This window comes from Pseudonaja textilis, chromosome 4 (assembly GCF_049901715.1).
Source record: "Pseudonaja textilis isolate UNSWEBS1 chromosome 4, rPseTex1.2, whole genome shotgun sequence".
In the NCBI taxonomy this organism is placed as follows: Eukaryota; Metazoa; Chordata; class Lepidosauria; order Squamata; family Elapidae; genus Pseudonaja; species Pseudonaja textilis.
Window position 1 is genome coordinate 7,699,133 of NC_141993.1, and position 20,313 is coordinate 7,719,445.

At 39.9% G+C, this 20,313-nt stretch overlaps 1 protein-coding gene across 12 annotated transcripts in view; it reads left to right on the top strand.

Annotated features, from left to right (window-relative positions):
• KCNMA1 (potassium calcium-activated channel subfamily M alpha 1) overlaps positions 1 to 20,313 on the top strand; it is a 504,709-nt gene that overhangs the window by 270,534 nt on the left and 213,862 nt on the right. For all 12 annotated transcript variants that reach the window (XM_087933804.1, XM_087933806.1, XM_087933813.1 and 9 more), the window contains exons 4-5: positions 7,150 to 7,243; positions 12,740 to 12,851. In XM_087933804.1, coding sequence (XP_087789930.1) covers positions 7,150 to 7,243; positions 12,740 to 12,851 — 206 coding nt within the window. The remainder of the gene's footprint in view (positions 1 to 7,149; positions 7,244 to 12,739; positions 12,852 to 20,313) is intronic.

Below are 20,313 nucleotides of genomic sequence, written 5' to 3' on the forward strand. Positions count from 1 at the left end.
CCATGAGTGTAGACTTTAAAAAGAAAACCACATTTCAAAATGAATGATGTGGTATACCATGCCCCCTCATAATTCTCAACAGGATTTTCAGGGCTGTTTTTGGTTGCTAGGCTGCTTTAACCTTTTAGAAAACTCTTTTTTTAAAAAAAAATTTTTTTGCAAAGGACTCTTGCAAAATATCAAACCAAAATAAATAAATAAGTAAATAAGTAAGTAAGCAAGTAAGTAAGTAAGTAAATAAAATACAGGTGCTGTCACTGCTTATTGTGCTATCAATGTATTCCCCTGTGTGTGTGTGTGTGCGTGTGTGTGCGTGTGTGTGTGTAAGGGCTTGTGTGTGTGTGTGTGTGTGTGTGTGTGTGTAAGGGCTGATTTGGCTTAAGGAATTATGCTGATTGTGCAATTGTACAATTAGCATCAAACGCTGGTTTGGAGGGCATGGAAGTGATTGAAAAACTTGGCCTAAAGCAATTGAATTTCTTGAACAAGGGTTGACATTTAACCTTGCTAGCTACATCTTCTGTCTTCTCAATCCTATGTTTAGTGTCAGGGCTCCAACAATCCACCCCAATTCGAATCATAAGTCTCTAGCTGCATCTCTCAGAGTTTAAAAAAAAAAAACATTTATTAGGAGTGAACATGTTGGTGTTACCTGGGTGCAGCCGACTCTAAGACACATCATTCATTTCACCCTTGATCCTGGTCTTCCCCCACCTCCTGGATGTATATTCTCCAATGGGACACATCCATAGCCAAGAGTCATCAATCATGCTCTCCAATAATAATCTTGCGCACCAGAAGCTTCGGCTGCCTAGCAATTATCTGAAGCATTTAAGGAATGCCCTACTTTCCACACTCCCTTTCTGCCGGCAAGTAAAAAGACCAAAGAAGTATTTTTAGTTGACAGTTAGATTGGAATCTTCTTTTCAAATTACTTCAATTGTTTAAAAGATTATTAAGGAATGTCGTGAAATTGCTTTATACATGGTAAATTTGAGCTGTGTGCCGTCTACTTTGGTTTTAATTAAAATTTTAGAATAGTGAATGGCTGTAGCTAAGCTACAGAAACACTAGTATAGTTTACTTTGTCTGTAACTTAGGTTTGATTTAAGAGCAAATTTGCTGGTATCTATTTTCAAACAGATTTATGGAGTTATATTTTTAGGAAAATGTTTTCTCTAAAAGTCTGTATGTATGAGGATGCCATTTATTATTGCTCCATGGTAATATAAATCTCAAGCCAGAAATAATGGGATAAAATGAAATCTATAAATCAAAGCATTTTTAAACTTTATGTTTGTAATAGCCAATTATATACCTGTTTATCATCTTCCAGATGACTTTAGATCTTCAACATTATATCTGTATTGGATCTGGCAGACTTTTCTACACCTGAACCACATTTTTTAGGACACAACTAAATACATTTTGAAGTTTCAGGCTTCTGTACGGCAAAAAAATAATAATAATGGATGATTAATTTTTAATCTTAATTGTATTTCATATAATATATTGAGAGTATTATACAGATTCTTTTAGCTTTACTTTTACGGTTGATCTCTTTCATCTTCCGAGATCATTATAATGTTTTATTTAAACTTCCATGGAAGAGGTTGTCAAGTCAGCACATTTTGTAATAGTTAATTGAATCGTTAATTTACATCTTCTTATCTTCTCCAATTCATTGTTAATTACTTTCAAGAAAGCTTATAGCTGGGAAGGAAGAAATTATTGGCAACTAATTATGTACCTGCTGTCTGCAATTAGAATGAACCCAGTTGTAGGCAGTATGGTTGTTCTTTTAATAGTTTGGCAGACCTGCAAAATAATCATTTGTTTTAAATTGGCTTTTATTAGAATTAGCATTCTTTTTTATTGGGCAAGTGTGATTGGACACACAAGGAATTTGTCTTGGTGCAAATGCTCTCATTGTACATAAAAGAAAATACATTCATCAAGAATCAAGAATCATCAGGTACAACACTTAATGATAGTCATAGGGTACAATAAGCAATCAAATCATTCTGGGAAACAGTCAGTATAGATCGTAAGGATACAAGTGACAAAGTTATAGTCATACAGTCACAAGTGGGAGAGGATGGGTGATAAGGAGTGTTGAGAAGATTAATGGTAATAGTAGTGCAGACTTTGTAAATAGTTGGACAGTGTTGAGTGAATTAGTTGTTCAGTAGAGTGATGGCATGCAGAAAAAAACTGTCCTTGTGTCTAGTTGTTCTGGTGTGCTGTGTTCTATAGCATTGTTTTGAGGGAAGGAATTGGAATAGTTTATGTCCAGGATGTGAAGGGTCTGTCAATATTTTCACAGCCCTCTTTTTGACTCGTGCACTATACAGGTCCTCAATGGAAGGCAGGTTGGTAGTAAATTGTTTTTTCTTCAGTCCTAATTATCCTCTGAAGTTTGTGTCTGTCTTGTTGAGTTGCAGAACCAAACCAGACAGTTATAGAGGTGCAGATGACAGATTCAATGATTCCTCTGTAGAACTGGATCAGCAGCTCCTTGGGCAGTTTGAGCTTTCTGGGTTGGCGCAGAAAGAACATTCTTTGTTGTGCTTTTTTGATGACGTTTTTGATGTTAGGTGTCCATTTTAGGTCATGTGGTATAATAGAACCTAGAAATTTGAAGGTTTCTACTGTTGATACTGTGTTGTCTAGTATTGTAAGAGGTGGTAGTATAGGAGGGTTTCTTCTAAAGTTGACCACCATTTCTACGGTTTTGAGTGTGTTCAGTTCCAGATTGTTCAGGTTACACATTGTGAAAAGTACACTTTAATGTAATTTGATTCCTTGAATTTAAACGCTTGGTGACTTTAGGAAAGACGTGATCATTATGAAAGGATCAGTCAATGAACCCAATACAGCATGACCCCAAAGTCAATGATGAGTAATGTTTTCTGCATGCCTACAAATATGGATGTTGAAGGAATAATTAAATAAAATTCAATGGATGTTGAGTGAAGACACAAAATTCTTCTGAATGTTTACTTTTATCCCAAATGCACAATTAAATACCAGGCAGTTTTTCACAATCTTTTAAAAGGGGTAGAATGGATTTATGAAATGGATTTATTTATTTATACACAATAGAATATTATAGCCCAGAATTACACACACACACACACACACACACATTGTACAGTAGCTTCAAAGTGTATGACAACAATAAGTAGGGTAACAAAATATTTCTGAGTATTTTTCAGTTTGAACAATTGAACGCTGTAACAGGATACCCAGGGTGAATGAACTACCCTATTCACTTTCATCAGTTAGTTTCATGATGTCTACTTGATGTGTGATTCAACTGTTCAGCTGATACTTGGCATATGTACAACCTTTGGCTGTAACTTCTCTGTAAAGGATAGAATGGTAATCCCAACTAAGATCAGCATGATAAGTGTTGGGCCATGTCTATGGAGATTCTTAGTCATCCAGGTCATGTTTGTCTCAAACATGCTTTTTCAAGAGGCAACTGGACTTTCTGGGGTTTTTTTTGAAGACATTTCACTTCTCATCCAAGGAGCTTCTTCAGCTCTGACAGGATAGTGGGGAATAGAAGGATTCATATTCCTTGCAGACCGCTATTCATTTGCATCCTTTTAGAGGGGCCATTGAGGCCGCTTGGAGGTTTGTCTGTGTCACACTTTGTTGAGGGAGGACTGTTCAATTTTGACCTAGATGGCCTCTTTGACCCTTCTTTCAAACCAGTAATCCTGTCTGTCCAAAATGTGGACTTTGCTGTCTTCAAAAGAGTGGTCTTTCTCTTTTAAATGCAGGTGGACTCCTGAATCTTGTCCTCCTGGGTTTGTTCTCCTATGTTGTCTCTCCTTCCACTCCTCACCATCCAGTCAGAACTGAAGAAGCTTCTTGGGTGAGAAGCAAAACGTCTTCAAAGAAAAATAAGGAAGTCCAGTTGCCTCTTGAAAAAAGCACCTTTGGGACAGCATTGGTCTATGTTTACACCAGGAGCTGGAATTGACGCCGTGGCACCTCGCTAAATATCTAGGGAAACCTATGTTAGCTACCATGCAAGGAAACTTAAAAAAATAGATGTATGAATAATAATAATGTTTCCCTCGTGTCCTTTACAAAAACAAAATGAGAACTAGCACAGCACAATTATCCCTTTTTCAGATCCATGACTTCCAGTTAGCCTTGGAGGATCTGATCATAGGTGAGCTACAAATAGCCTCCTTCACTTTTCTGTCTTTTCCCCAGATTCTTTCCCAATGCATATTTTTATATCTCTTTCTTGATAATAAGACATTGTGGAGAAGTTATGGGAGGGTGAGTTAAAAAGTTTCATGCAATGGTGAGACAAATAAGTAGGGGTTAGAGGTTCCATCCTCAAAACCCCCACTCCTTTAACCTCAAACTATCCACTATTGACCTCACCCCATCCCTAAGAGGTCTGAAAGGGACGTGTATAAGGGCACCATCGTGCCTACCATCCCTGTCCTATTGTCCCCATTTATTCATACCTATTTCCTGTATTGTTACTCATGTTTATATTTATACCTATTATCTTGTATGCGATTGACAAACAAACAAACAAACAAACTATCTTTGGTCCTTATCCATCAGGGAAATGTTTCCTGCTCATGAAATGCCTGAATTTAAGAAAGGGCATGCTACTGTTAGAACTGATTGAGCTGTTTACAAGTCCACAAGACTGCATGTGTAGCTAATCCCCTCATTGCCTACAAGTTACTAGAATGCATAGAATTTTGCTTGCCAATGAGTTTAACCACAAATTTCCAGAACTAACCGGAATGAGACTCTGTGATTTATTTGTTGACATCAAATCTTGCAATTTCTTAGTGCGCTTCATGCTGTTGTCTTGATTTTCTTTTCATCCCAATATTAACTGATTTGTATGCACCACAAAGCATAAATGGTGACCACTTAAATGTTTATGGCCAATTGAGTGACAATTTGTACAAAATATTGGGATGTGTTGTTTTATCTCAAGGATGTCGTCTGTCGTCTTCTCAAGCATTTCACAGGACTCTCACAAATAAATCACTTTTTAAAAAGCGATGCAAGCTGGTATATTGAAATAGAGCATGGCGCCACTTTGTATACAGGATGCTAAACCGAATACAGTATGCCTGGATTCTTCAAGAAAAAAAAAATGCATTTGCAATGACTGCTTGAGAAAAGGAGGAGGAAAAAATAATAATTTAATCTGCATGTGAAAATTAACCCTTAGAGTCCTGCTTCTAATTTTAGGACTTTTGTTCTGTGTTATTTTCTTGGCAAAGAGATTCTCTTTATTTCTTTCAACCTTGGTATCGATCCAGTTTCCTATAGAATTTCTCCCAGGTTTCTCACTGGGAGAATATTCTTCTGTGACACCTTCCTTTAGTACGTGGTCAAAGGAAGAATCAAAATGCACTAGACTTACACTGACATTATTTGTCAAAAAGGCAAGATTAGATCATTAACAGCAGGCTGAAAAATTAAGAAAAGCTTGTATAAATTCCCTAAAATGGCCAAATATTGAGGGGAAAAAAATCTGTCCAGCTTATTCTTGTAAGCTCTTCAATAGCAGAACTAGCTTGGAAAGTTCCCATCACAGAGGGTGGAAGGTTTGATCTTTTCCTGGAAGATTAAGCTGTTGCACAAAATTTTGGGGGGCTAGCCAAGTTGTAATCTTGATACGTGTCTTTAAATGTTTTGTAGAAAGAAGTCAGTTCTTTAAGGGTTAATGTGGGGTTGAGTTCTCTCTTGCTCATCCTTCCTTTAAAGCGCCTGCATGTTTTCTCTCTTTCCGCTGTTGACTGAAGATGTGAATAATAAGAGTATCCAATGTTTTCATCTACTCAAAGGTACTCAAAGGACAATGTGAGGACCAATGCTTCTGGGCCTTTGAGAAACTGGGTAGCTAGACCCAAAATAGCAAAGACTGAATTATCTAGAGCAAGGGTCTTCAAACATGGCAAGTTTAAGACTTGTGGACTTCAACTCCCAGAATTCCTGAGCTAACATGACTGAAGGAGGAATTCTGGGAGTTGAAGTCCACAAGTCTTAAAGCTGTCAAGTTTGAAGACCCCTGCTCTAGTTAGCTCCTTGAGAAGGTATTTGGAGTAATGGCTTGTGAGGGAGGAGGTGACCTCTCTACAAAGATTGTCTGGGTGGGCTGAATTTCTAAATCAAGAGTCTTCAAACTTGGCAAGCTGTCAAGTTTGAAGACCCCTGATCTAGATAATGTCAGTGGTCAACAGGCTTTATTTATGAGATTGATATAGCTGCCTACATTGTGTAATAATGGCTCCAGGCAGCATATACAGATATTCCTCAACTTACAACATTTCATTTACTGACCGTTCCAAGTTACAGCGTCACTGGGAAAAAGTGACATATGACCTTTTTTTTTTTCACTCTTACGACCGTTGCAGCATACCAACGTTCATGTGATCAAAATTCGGATGCTTGGCAGCTGGCTCGTGTTTTATGACGGTCGCAGTTTCCCTCCGATGACCTTCCAAGGAGCAAAATTGACAGGGAAAACAAACCACATTCCTAACTTAACCCCTGGAGTGATTCGCTTCACAACAGGTGGTAAGATAGGTCGTAAAATGGGAGCAAAGCTCACTTTACAAAAGGTCTTGCTGTGTGACATAAATTCTGGGCTCAGCCATGGTTGTAAGTCGAGGATTAGCCGCATCGATTGCAAACCCAGGGAAAAAATAATATTGCAGAGAGTATAATATCCGCTAAAGGAATCCATAAACAAACATAACCAACAATACGCCTCCAGAGCTCATACGTCGCACCATCTATTCCTAACAGATGTGCTAATCTTTAGATATAGATGAGATAGATAAATATAGATACAGATTATAGATCAGGGCTCCCCAAACTTGGCAACTTTAAGACTTGTGGACTTCAACTCCTAGAATTCTCCAAGTCCTCAAGTCTTAAAGTTGCCAAGTTTGGAGACTTCTCTGCTGATCGATTATGCTGTCCAAAATACCTGTGGGAAACACCAAGATATATTTTTATATATATTTTCCTGAAGACTGACAGGGCTGGAGCCACCTAAATCTTAATTTTTACCTTCTTTTTCCCCCTATGCTGGTTTCCTTCCTCCAAATAACTCTGTTCTTTTCTTTTCTTTTTCTTAAATAGACCAATAGAGTCTTGCCAGAATTTCTACAAAGATTTCACATTGCAGATAGACATGGCTTTCAATGTGTTCTTCCTGCTCTACTTCGGCTTGCGAGTAAGTATATAACCCGTTCCATACCTGTTTTCTTGGGGGGGAGGGGAGGGGGAGGGGTTTTTTTTGTAAATTGTAATAAGTTACAATTGTAACTTTATTTAAGTTGCACTTAAATTTGTAACTTAATTTATACTTAAATTGTAATAAGTTACAAGGTGGTGGCTAAGATGCTGAGCTTGTCGATCAGAATGGTCGGCAGTTTGGTGGTTCAAATCCCTAGCGCTGCATAGCGGAGTGAGCTCCCGTTACTTGTCCCAGCTTCTGCCAACCTAGCAGTTTGAAAGCATGTAAAAAAAATGCAAGTAGAAAAATAGGGACCCCTTTGGTGGGAAGGGAACAGCGTTCCGTGTGCCTTCGGCGTTCAGTCCTGCCGGCCACATGACCACAGAGACGTCTTCGGACAGCGCTGGCTCTTCGGCTTTGTAACGGAGATGAGCACTGCCCCCTAGAGCCAGAAACGACTAGCATGTAGGTGCAAGGGGAATCTTTACCTTTAATAAGTTACAACATTGTCTTCCTCAAATGTTTTCATCAGGGAACCTGCAAATTTGATGGAAGCTCTTTAACCTGATTGCTTATTTAGCATCCATGACTCAGTGTTGTATCTAATGTTTTATGATGAATGTATTTTTACAATGACTATGATAATGGTCTATCATTATTGTTGTATGTACACTGAGAGCTTATGTACCAGAGACAAATTCCTTATGTCTAATCACATTTGGCCAATAAAGAATTCTAATTCTAATTCACTTTTCTGTCTCTTCTGAACAAACTACTTGAAGGGTTTGCCCGAACCCACATTGAGATGAGGAATGACACACACACCACACTCACACACATGCATTGGTGAGACCCCACTTGGGTGTACTGCACCCAGTTCTGCTTACCACAATACAAAAAAAGATGTTGAGACCCTAGAAAGAGTGCAGAGAAGTGCAACAAAGATGACTAGGAGTCTGGAGACTAAAGTGTATTACGAACTATTATGGGAACTGCAAAGTGTCTAATCTAAGGAAGAGAAGGACTAAGGGTGAAATGATAGCTGTCTTCTTGCTTTGAGGGCCAGTCACAGAGAGGAGGGGATCAACTTGTTCTCCAAAACACCTGAGGACAGGATAAGAAGTAATGGATGAATGTCCCAAAGGTGCTTTTCAAAAGGCAAACTGGATTTCCTTGGGGTTTTTTCCTTCCTTGAAAACATTTTTCACTTCTCATCTGAGAAGCTTCTTCAGTTTTTGGATCTTATCCAAGAAGTTTCTTCAGTTCTTGGATGAACCAAAGAAGCTCCTTGGATAAGAATTGAAATGTTTTCAAGAAAAACCAAAACAAAACAGAAAGTCCAGTTGCCTTTTGAAAACCACCTTTGGGGCAACCATGAGCTGGATGACTGAGAATCCCCATAGACATAACAGATGGCAAATTATCAAGGAGAATTCCAGCCTAGACAGAAGAAGACATTTCCTCCAATGAGAACAATTATCATTGCAATGGCTTACTTTGGAACTGGAGGCTTTCAAGAAGAGACTGGACAGCCATTTGTCTGGAATGGTGGAGGGTCTCCTGTTTGAGCAGGGGGGTGGACTAGAAGACCCCCCCCCCCCAAGGAATCTTGTAGCCAATTATTCTATGTACTTTGAGGAGTGAGATTAGTCAACCTCTGTCCATTAGTCTTTCTGAAACACATGCGACTGCACACGTGTGCATATTACCTTTCCAAGCAGACATGTTTCCAAGGTGATGGAGCACATTTGAAAGACACCTGGCCTAGAAGGGCCACAGAAGCAGAAAGACAATGTAGAGCAGTGATGGCTAACCTTTTCAGCTTGGTGTGTCAAAAATTGGGAAAAAGTGTAGCCTTCCTCGGGTCGTGTGTTACTTCAAGAAATATCAGTAATTTGGTTTATGACAGACTGGGCTGGGGTGATCACACAGGGCTGTGAAACTCGTCTCCCTGGTCTCAGGGCTGCAGGTGCAGGATGTGGGGATCGGAAGGCCACCTTATAGGGCTGTGAACCTCATGGATCTCCTTTCCTCCTGTAGCGTTCCTGAGGTAATGAAACTGACAAACCTCAGTTTATGGCGGTTAAGACTGGTTCTCTGCTGCAAAGATCTTGCGGCAGCGGTGACACCACGCCTCCACGCAACAAGCAGGGAGCAGGGATTGGAGCAGAGCACAGGCAGCCTCTAAATGTGCAGGTTTTCCCCACACCAACAGGCATGTCAGTCAAAGTGCCTCAGCGTGTCACGAGTGACACGCGTGTCATAGGTTAGCCATCACTGATGTAGAGTTTCAGGAAGTGAAGGAAGGGAAGGGAAGGGAGAGGAGAGGAAAGGAAAGGGGACATGAGGGAAGAAAAAGGAAGGAAAGGGGAGAAAAGAAGGGGAAGGAGAATAAGGGAAGGGAAGGGATGGAAAGGGAAGGGAAGGGCTAAGTGAATGACATGTTTCTCTTCTGCTAGTTCTCCCAGGTTTTTTTTTTTTTTTTCAAGGCAGTAGGGAAAGAATAAGGCAAACAGACTTTTGGGAAACATATAAAATTTATTGTACGTCATAAACAGTTTATGAATATAATAACAGCAGAACTCATATTACTGTACTTTCTGAAGGAAATATTGCATAATTACTTCCCCACAAATATCATTCCTACAATAAAGGATATAGTTATGTATTATCTATCCATTATCCATACATAAAACAATGATTTCTTCCTCTCTAGTGGATCTACTAGTTGTGCATAGCTATATAAATTCAATCTTAAAAGAAGAATGCATTATAAATGTCCTCTTGTTCAACAGTTCCTGTTGTTCAACAACTTCCTGTGAATTGTAATAACTTTATAGAATATTAATGGATTGTCAATGCCTGAAAAGATAGGAAATGGAATAATTTGGCTCCATCTCTGACATTTTTTTTTTTTTGTTCATCTGACAAAAGAGAATTCCCAAAAGAAAATATTGACCAATTCCAGGAAGTTAATGTACTTTGAAAACAAATACGAACAGAGAATTGGGATGAAGTTTATACTTTGTTTTCTGGGATTTATCTCATTTGGCAACACTACTTATATTTCTCATTTGTTGAAGTTTAGACATTGAAAAGCAGTGCAGCTTCCAGTAAAACCACAGTTAGAATACTGCATCCAGCTTTGGTCACCACAATATAAAGAAAGATGTTGAGACTCTAGAAAGAGTGCAGAAAAGAGCAACTAAGATCATTAGGGGGCTGGAGGCTCAAACATAGGAAGAACGGTTGCAGGAACTGGGCCTGGCTAGTCTAGTGAAGAGAAGAACCAGGGGAGACAGGATAGCAGCTTTCCAATATTTGAGGGGCTGCCACAGAGAAGAGGGGGTCAACTTATTTTCCAAAGCACAAGAAGGCAGGACAACAGGGGATGGGAATCATGGGATGCATAGATTTACTGCTTTAACCTCTATATCTGAGCAGACACATAAATAATTAAGAGATAACAGAATAACAGAGTTGTGAGGGATCTTACGGATCTTCTAGTCCAGGGCTGTCAAACTCGCGGCCGGTGGGCCAGATACATAATGCGCTGACCATGCCCATGCCTGGTTTAGTGAAGGGGGAAAAATTGCGATATGTCATGTGACGACGCCATAACAATGCAAGTTTGACGCCCCTGTTCTAGTTCAACCTGCTGCTCAAATAGGAGACCCTATATCATTCCAAGCAAATGCCCAATCTTCTTTTCCTAAAAGCCTCCAGTGATGGAGCACCTACAACTTCTGGTGGCAAGCCATTCCACTGGTTAATTGTTCTCACTGTCAGGAAGTTCCTCCTTACTTCTAGGTTGTTGTACTATATTTACCATGGTAGGTCCCTTAGTTTGCCAATTTGAGCCAAGCTGAAATACCTTCTGTGTGGAATAGATAGGATATTATAAGGGCGGACTTTGTCGTCTCAGATTTGGGCTGAACACACATCAGCCCTGTGGTTTATCTTACCTTACTAGATAAGTTCTTCTAATTCCCCGAGGAGGCAGATTGAGTCTGATTTGGTGTTTTTTTTATTTTATTTTTTTGTTTACAATTTACAATATAAAATACAAAAACAAATAGTAGGTAAACAGGGGAAGGGGAGAGTGTAGAAAAGAAGGGGAAAAGGAAGAAAAGACATTTGGTGCCGTAAAATAAGACGGTAACATCAAACCCCAACTTTTTACTTTTTCATAGTAGTATAATAAACTAGCCATTTCTGTATCAACGGATCTGTCTAATCGGTAAAACCCATTTCATTTTTTTCCCCACCCCGAGCACAAAGTTCAGAAGAGTTTGGTTAGGTGTATTGTGGCATCTTATGCCAATAATCCTGCCTCTCAGCCCTGATAAAGTCTCAAGCCAAGGTTGAGAAATTATTTCAGAGACTAAGCACACAGCTCACCAACCCGAATCCTGCCATCCTGGTATGATAGATACGGTTTCTGCAAGCCACTGTGATTATTTTTCAATATTTATATAGCTTAGTATGTGCAAGTTTTAGGTCATTTTTTTGGTTCTCTTGTTTACTTTAGGTGGTATTGGTTATCTATTGCCAAGATTTTAAACAGGGGTCTTTCCCATTTGACGGATTCTTTTCCAGTATAATTTTTTAAGTGGATATTTATATCGAGACACAAATGAATGGATTGGCACTAAGAATTTAAGCTGAATTCACTATTTTTTTAAAATATATATATATATATTGTACCTCAATAGCTAAATTAGATTTTTTCCGATGCTTGAGTTTTTGTCCACAAAGAGCAAAATGGATGAATGTTTATTAATGATCTTTATATAAATATGCAATTAGGGCAAATCTGTTCCATTTAAAGGTGCACTTTGATCTATCTATCTATCTATCTATCTATCTATCTATCTATCTATCTATCTATCTATCTATCTATCCATCCATTCATTTATCCATCCATCCATCCAGAAGAAAGTAGGCAATATGATGTTTTGGAGGGAAATCTTTTATTTAATACAAATATAGGCTTCCTTGATTATTTTTTTCCCAAAGGGTGGAAGAATCTTCATCGCTTTCATCCCTGGAAGCTTTTGAGAAGAGACTGGACTGCCATCTGTCCAGAAATGGTGTAGGGTTTCCTGCTTTAGTGGGTGGGGGGGGGGGAGGTTGGACTAGATGACCTACAAAGTCCCTTCCAAATCTGTTAATTTGTTATTTGGGATCTGCATCCAGGGTCAAAGTCAGCCACTTCTATTATGGTGCCATTACAGGTTCTAAAATGATTGTAGATGTCAGATGAGGAACACAGCCTGATCTATGGGGCCCAAAGATTGTGAAGACGTTCCTTAGAACATGGGTCTCCAAAGTTGGCAACTTTAAGACTTGGGGACTTTAACTCTCAGGATTCCTCTGGCTTATTTCATAAAATAAGGATGGCTGGCGGTCCACTTATGCCAAATGTTGTCCTTGCCTTTTTATTATTTCACTTATTTAATTCTTGTCTGTCTGTTTTTCTTTCTTTTGTAGTTCATAGCAGCCAACGACAAGCTATGGTTTTGGCTGGAAGTAAACTCTGTGGTTGATTTTTTCACTGTTCCTCCCGTGTTCGTTTCTGTGTATTTAAATAGAAGTTGGCTTGGTAAGTATACAAAATTGCTGTTTTGCAATGTATATGTGAGAAAGAAAATACAGGTAACTTACAACCCTTCTTGGGACCAGAATTGATGTTGCTAAAACAGCTCATCAGACGAGCCACACCTGAAGTTACATGTCTGTTGGCTATTGTTATGTGAATCAATATAGTTGTTTAATGAACCAAACGGTAATTAAGCAAATCTGGATTTCCCCATTGACTCTGATTGTCAGAATCCCTCTAGGAACATCCAAATAATGATGACATGAACACCACAACTGTTGTAAGTACACACAAGTGCCCAAATAGCACTAGCAATAGCCCTTAGGCTTATATACCACTTTACAGTGTTTTATGGCCCTCTCCAAGCAGTTTACAGAGACAGCCTGTTACTCTGAACAATCTGAGTCCTCATTTTACCCACCTCGGAAGGATGGAAGGCTGAGTCAATCTTGACCTGGTCAGGATCGAACTCCTGACAGTTGGCAGAGTTTGCCTGCAATGCTGCTTTCTAACCACTGTGCCAACCATAGCCCTTCCTTCCTTCCTTCCTTCCTTCCTTCCTTCCTTCCTTCCTTCCTCTTTCCTTCCTTCCATCCTCCCTCCCTCCATCTCATTTCCTTCCTTCCTCCCTCCCTCCTTCCCTGCCCATTTCCTTCCTTCCTTCCTCCCTTCTTCTCTGCTCCTCTCCTCTTTCTTCCCTCCCTGCCCCATTCCTTCTTCCTTCCTTCCTTCCTTCCTTCCTTCCTTCCTTCCTTCCTTCCTTCCTTCCTCCCTCCCTCCCTCCCTCCCTCCCTCCCTCCCTTTCTTTCAACTTAGCAATAACACTTAGACTTATATACCACTTCACAGCGCTTTGCAGCCCTCTCTAAATGGTTTACAGAGTCAGCCTGTTGTCCCCAACAATCTGGGTCCTCATTTTACCACCTTGGAAGGATGGAAGGATGAGTCATCCTTGAGCCTGGTGAGATTCAAACTACCAAATGGCAGGCAGCGGTTAGAGTGCAGTACTGCAGAAGTAGCCTGCAGTACTGCACTCTAACCACTGCGCCACCACGGCTCATTTTGATCACATGACCTTGGGGATTGCCGCAACGGTCATAAGCATGAGGAATGGTTGTAAGTTACATTTTTTTAGTATCATTGTAATTTCAAATGGTCGCTAAACAGAAGGCTTGTAAGTGAAGGACTACCTGTAGAAGAGAAAATGGCCACTTGTAAGATTGTGAAGCGATGTTTCATGGGAAGTGACTAGCCTGTCCTCTGAACTGATTCCAGGAGAATTTCAAGAAAAAAAATTGTGCAGTCCTTTTTTCTAGGATGGTGTGAGGTTTCCTGCCTGGGCTATATAACCTCTAAGATCCCTTCTAACTATATGATTGTGTGATTCTATTACTCTGAGCATACTTTTCACTAATAACGTGCATTGCCATATTCTGAAAAATGCAGGCTCATTCAGATAAAAATTCAAAGTGAATGAAACTCTGCCTGTGGCAAACTACAGCTACTTGCAACAAAGAGATAGATGATTGTTTTCATTATATGATCTATCTTCCTGACACATATGCGTAATAAATATGGCTGGCAGGAAGATTTTAATGTTTATATGGGGGAGTTCCTGTGCTGGTGGAAGGAGACCTTTGGTATGGCTCAAATCTGTCTTTGTTAAGCTCATTTTCAGCAGCATTTGCCATATTAAGCTACTATGATGTGAGTTTCTCCTGATGGGCTGCCATTTGTTCATTTTCCTTGTGCCAGGAACTAAGAGTTGGATTAAGTTCTGTTCACTACCATGCTAAAACTGAGCATGGTAATTAATCATTTAATTAATTAATTAACTCAGTTAATCAACTGAGCATCAAATTAATCATTTTGTTAGGGTTAGGCAAGGAAGAATCCCAAATTTGTTTTAATTACATTTAAGTATTATTTAACATTGTGTCACTGGAATTCTCAAACTTTGGGGTATAATAACTTGCGCAGACCGAATAAGAAGTTAAGCTTGGAACAAATTTTGACAATGTTCTCATTGTATGTGTGCATGAGAGAGAGAAAGCGGGGGAGGAGGGAGAGGGAGAGAGAGGGAAAGAGGAAGAGAGGAAGGAGAAAATAAGAGATGGAGAGAGGAAGAATGAGAGAGGGAGGGAGAGTGGAAGGAGAGAATGAGAGAGAGGAAGAGAGAGGAAGGAGAGAGCGGGAGAGAGGAAGTAGAGAATGAGAGAGAGGGAAAGAGGAAGAGAGAGGAAGGAGAGAACAAGAGAGAGGGAGAGAGGACGAAGAGACAGAGGGAGGGAGGGAGGCAGAGAGGGGCGATCCTTTTATGGATCTCTTTGACCCTCCAGGGATTCAGGGATTTCCAAACCACAGTTTGTGTTGCTTAAGCATGGTGTGTGAACCCATCCAGGAGGAAATGCAGTTTTTGTATGGGCCGTTTCGTTCTTTCACAGCTATTTCATGGGTAAATCAGAGTAACATAATCCTGATATTTCCACTGAATTGTTGATAGTACTGCCTTTCTAAAACCAGGTGGATTATTTTTTTAAAATCTGAAATCTGGCAGAAACTCTTCCCCAACACTTCATTGTAGAATTTCAAACAGCTTTTAAAGAAGAAGAAGAAAGCAGGCTCAACCTTTTGCCAGCTAAAATAAAGTTGTGATGGTTATTTAAAACCCTGAAGAGGGACAGGGACACATGGCGATACTTGTAAGCTTCATAACTTTAATTCTGGCATTCGGTAACTTGCGGCTTCTCTCCTGTTGATTCCATAGATCTCAAATGGTAGAAATTGTCAAGATGTTTGAGGGTTTTTTTGGTCTTGTTTTTAGAGCTGTGTCCTTCTGCCCTCTCGTGGTCCTCTTGAAGCATGACCGCATCCTTACTCAAATGAGCTAGGTCGGGAAATTCATGAGGTGAAAATAATAATAATAAATAATAATAAATAAATAATAATAAATAATAATTAAATAATAATAATTTAATAATAATAATAATAATAATAATAATAATAATAATAATAATAATAATAATGAAAACCTGAACAGTTTCTAGGTCCTTGGTTAGGACTCGAGCTGTTGAGCTACCAACCAGCCCCAAAGGCTGTGAATCTCACCAAAGATATAATAATAATAATAATAATAATAATAATAATAATAATAATAATAATAATGGCAAAGGTATCCAGATTTGCCTATCCTAGGTCCTTGGGAAGGACTCGGTAGGTAGACAAAAGTGCCAAACCCAGTCTGGACATCTGGCTTACTGTGATGATGATGAGGATGAGGATGAGGATGATGAGGATGAGGATGATAATGATAGTAATAATAATGTTGCTAAACTTTCTAAGCCCCATAGTGATTTTTTCTAGGACTAATAAGACCCCCCAAACACCGAACGTTGAGTTTTTGCTGGCAATATTAGAAGCAAATTTTATGTCGGATGGGAGGTACCCTCAGAGAATTGCGTAGATACAGCTAGTCTTGGACTGACAGTGGGAAGTGTTGTTAAGTGAATCCCTGCAGCTGTAAAGTTAGTAACATGGTGGTTAAGTGAATCTGGCTTCACTGTTGACTTTGCATGTCAGAAGGTCACAAAAGGGGAAATCACCTGAAACCCCCCCTCACCCCCCCGGACACTCATAAATATGAGCCAGTTGCCAAGCATCCAAATTTTGATCATGTAATCACAGGGATGCTGCCATCATGTGATCACAGAAGTGGTGTGGCCGTACGAAGTACGAGTACAGATTGAAAGTTGCTTTTTCTGAGGCTGTTGTAACATTGAGCTGTCGTTAAATGAATGGTCCTAAGTCAAGGACTAACTGTGTCACTTTTGGGAGTCCTTCAAAGAACCAGGAAACTCTCTGGGATCATTATTAGGCATTATGACATTCTGAGCTGATCAGAGGTTCTTCTTTATTGTTGCCTAATTTTACAAGAATCACGCCAGGATTCTTGGGAATATCCAATTTCTCCAAAAAATAAGTCCCAACTGGAAAATAAGCCCTAGCATGATTTTTCAGGGTGCTTGTAATATATGCCCTATCCCCAAAATAAGCCCTGGTTAAGATCGTCACCCAAACGGATGCATTTCAGTACCGTATTTTCCCCATAAGCCCTAATGCATCTTTTGGAGCAAAAAAAATAAAAAAATAAATAAAACAAGACCCAGTCTTATTTTTCAGGGAAACACGGGTAGTTAGATAAAAGTTTGAAGAATTCTCTGGGGAATCTGGACTCCATTGCTTCTATCACTGCAAGGACTTCACGCTTTCCTTTTCAGTCCTTCCCTCATTCTAGATGGAGATTCTACCACAGGCAGAGGCTGCACAGGTGCAGCTCAGTCCAAGCCATGGCCGCTCCTCATGCCAGGTTCCAAGGAGAACCTCAGGTGAACCGTGCATCAGAGCTTAAGGAACAAACCAGGGCTCCCTTTGAAACTCCATAAATCCCATGTGGCACTTGGCGTGGGACAAGCAAACAGTCCCTTCTTCTCTGCCGTCATTGAATCGAACTGAAGGATGAGCCAGCCTTGCTCATCGGAAAAACGAGAGAACCGATGATTAGTGGCTTGGAAAATGGCAATGACAACCCTAAACCAATGTTTCTTTTGAGCTCCTCACTATTCCCTTCTGTTCCTAAACAGAGCTGACTCTAGGCTGCAGGACATGTCCTAAGCTAGCCTCTTCCACTTAGTGCAGTTGTCATTCCTTGTGATGAAATGAGATCAGCTCCCATGTATGCAATGCATAAGGCCAGGGGCGGGGAGGGGCAGGCTGGGGGGATCAAACAGACGTTTTCTACCAACCATTAGGCAACCAAATGCTTTGTGACACTTCAGAGAATTCAGCAGAGGTTTTTTTTTTTTTTTGCCTTGAACAGAGAGACTTCCATTCCCATAAAAAAAAAAAAAATTGCTGTTTAATAGTGAACGTGTTATTACCAAAATAATTGTTAACATCCATTTTACTTGTCAGAAATTAAATGCAGCATTGTCCTGTTGAAGTGCTTCATAAAAGCAGAAACTATCATGATACCTGCGTACGTTGGGGGTTAAAATCTGTAAGATGGCATAGTACTATGATATAAACCATTCCTTTTCTTAATAGTTGCAGGAATTGGGTATGGCTAGTCCAGAGGAAAAAAGGACTAGGGGTGACATGATAGCAGTGTTCCAGTGTCAACTCATAAAATATTTCTCTGGTCATTTTAGAGTGGCCAACAGAAAGGGAAGGGGGAACCAGTGTTGCAGCTTGCAAAACCGAAACTGCATTCCATAAATGTTTTCAAAGATAGTAACTAGGTGACCAAAGTTTCTGCTGTGCAAAATCCTAATTGGAGAGCATGATTGATGACTCTTGGCTATGGATGTGTCTCATTGGAGAATATGAATTATGATACACCCAGGGGCTGGGGGAAAAACCAGGGTCAAGAGTGACAATGAATGAGGTGTCTCAGAGTCGGCTATACCCAGGCAGTGCTGGCATGTTTACTCCCAATAAATCCTTTTGAAGTTTTGGAAGTTTGGCTCGAGACTTATGATTTAAATGGGGTTAACCATCGGAATCCTGACATCCAATATTTGAGGGCCTGCCACAAAGAAGAAGGGGTCAAATTATTCTCCGAAGCACCTGAAGTCTGGACAAGAAATGATAGATGGAAACTAGGAGAGAAGCAACCTGGAAATAAGGAGAAACTTTCTAATAGTGAGGACAATTAATCATTGGAACGGCTTGCCTTCAGATGTTCTGGGTGCTTCATCACTGGAGGTCTTTCAGAAAATACTGGCCAGCCACCTGTCTGAAATGGCAAAGGGTCTTCTGCTCAAACAGAGGCTTGGACTAGAAGACCTCCAAGGTCCCTTCCAGCTCTGTTCTGATTTAGGAAAATGATTCAATGGATGGAAACTAATCAGAGAGAGAACCAATTTAGAACTAAGGAGAAATTTCCTGGAAGTGAGAACGTTTAATCAGTGGAACAACTTGCCACAAGAAGTTACAGAGGTTTTTAAGAAGAGATTCTGTCTCTGTCTGTCTATCTATCCATCCATATCTATCTATCTATCTATCTTTTCATCTCTCTATTCATTATCTATCTATCTATCTATCTATCTATCTATCTATCTATCTATCTATCTATCTATCTATCTATCTATCTTTTCATCTCTCTATTCATTATCTATCATCTATCTATCTATCTATCCATCCATCATTTATCTATCTATCTATCTATCTATCTATCTATCTATCTATCTATCTATCTATTAATTAATGGAATCTAATCTAATCTAATCTACCTGATTAAGCTTAGATGATTCCAAATATAATGGGCAAATAGTTGTGTGGATAAATACCAGGACAGCTTTTTTTTTTTGGGGGGTCTAAATGTGCCTTTATGATTCTTCTATGATGAAGAGTTTTTCAGGGGACTTGTGTCTAAACTAATTAAGAATGACAGCCTGGGAAATGCTGAGTCACCTTGCACGGAGGTTCTGCCAAGACGGGAATTGCCCATCTGTGATCATTTGCGTTCCTCCTTTTCTGCAAAAGTATCTAGTTTGCAAAAAAAAAAAAAAAAAAGGCTGCATCCTGACATCTTTTCCTTTTGAACACAAAATCAAAGCCATTGTTTGTTTAAGTACACAGAACAGGGGAATAAATCATTTTGTTTGTTTTTAACATATGCCTTACTAAGTAAAAAAGAAGATACTTTTTATTTTAGGAAAAACATAGTATACTAATACAGGTTATGAAAAATACTTTGAAATGTTCCACACAGAATCCATTGAGTTCTGGTGCTTTAATTTTTGGGGTATACATGTCCACCTTTGAGTCAGTCTTGACTTCTGGACCCTTGGGAAAATTTTGGGCTTTTTTTTTTTCCTAGGGTTGAAAAAAAAATCAGTGGTCCAAAGTCACTCTGTGCTTAAAGAGGGCTAGAATTTACGATTTTGTTCTGACCCAGGCTTCCCCAAAAATCACTAAGCAGACTTTTTGTCCTGGCAAAACCCCTTTTATTAAACAAAGGTGAATTTCTTGCATTCACCTTCAGCCAAAGGCCTGGCAAACAGTCTTTCAAGGCTGTAATGAGGAGCACAGATCTTACCTAGCCTGGAGAGCTGCCGAGTAACTATTCCCAAACGCAGTGCTGACTAGGAAGGGCTCTGAGATGCACAGAACAGATCTTCACACTGCTGTAACCAAGGGGCCCTCCCCTTTTGCTCCTCTTTTAATCCCTATGGGAGGGGCCATTCATCATCCACCTGTGGCTTTACTCCCACATCGACCCTTAGTTCATAATTGTTCTTTTCCTTTGACAGCTCTGTGCATGCGCAGGTTGGGAACCAGCTGTTCCCCTGCCTCACAGCTGTCTGACTCCGAAGGCAGCTGATGGCTGCCAGACTGGCCTGGCCCCATCTCTGCCTCCGATGCAGAGCCCTTGTCCGAGCCTTCCTCAGCCTCCAGGACTGGC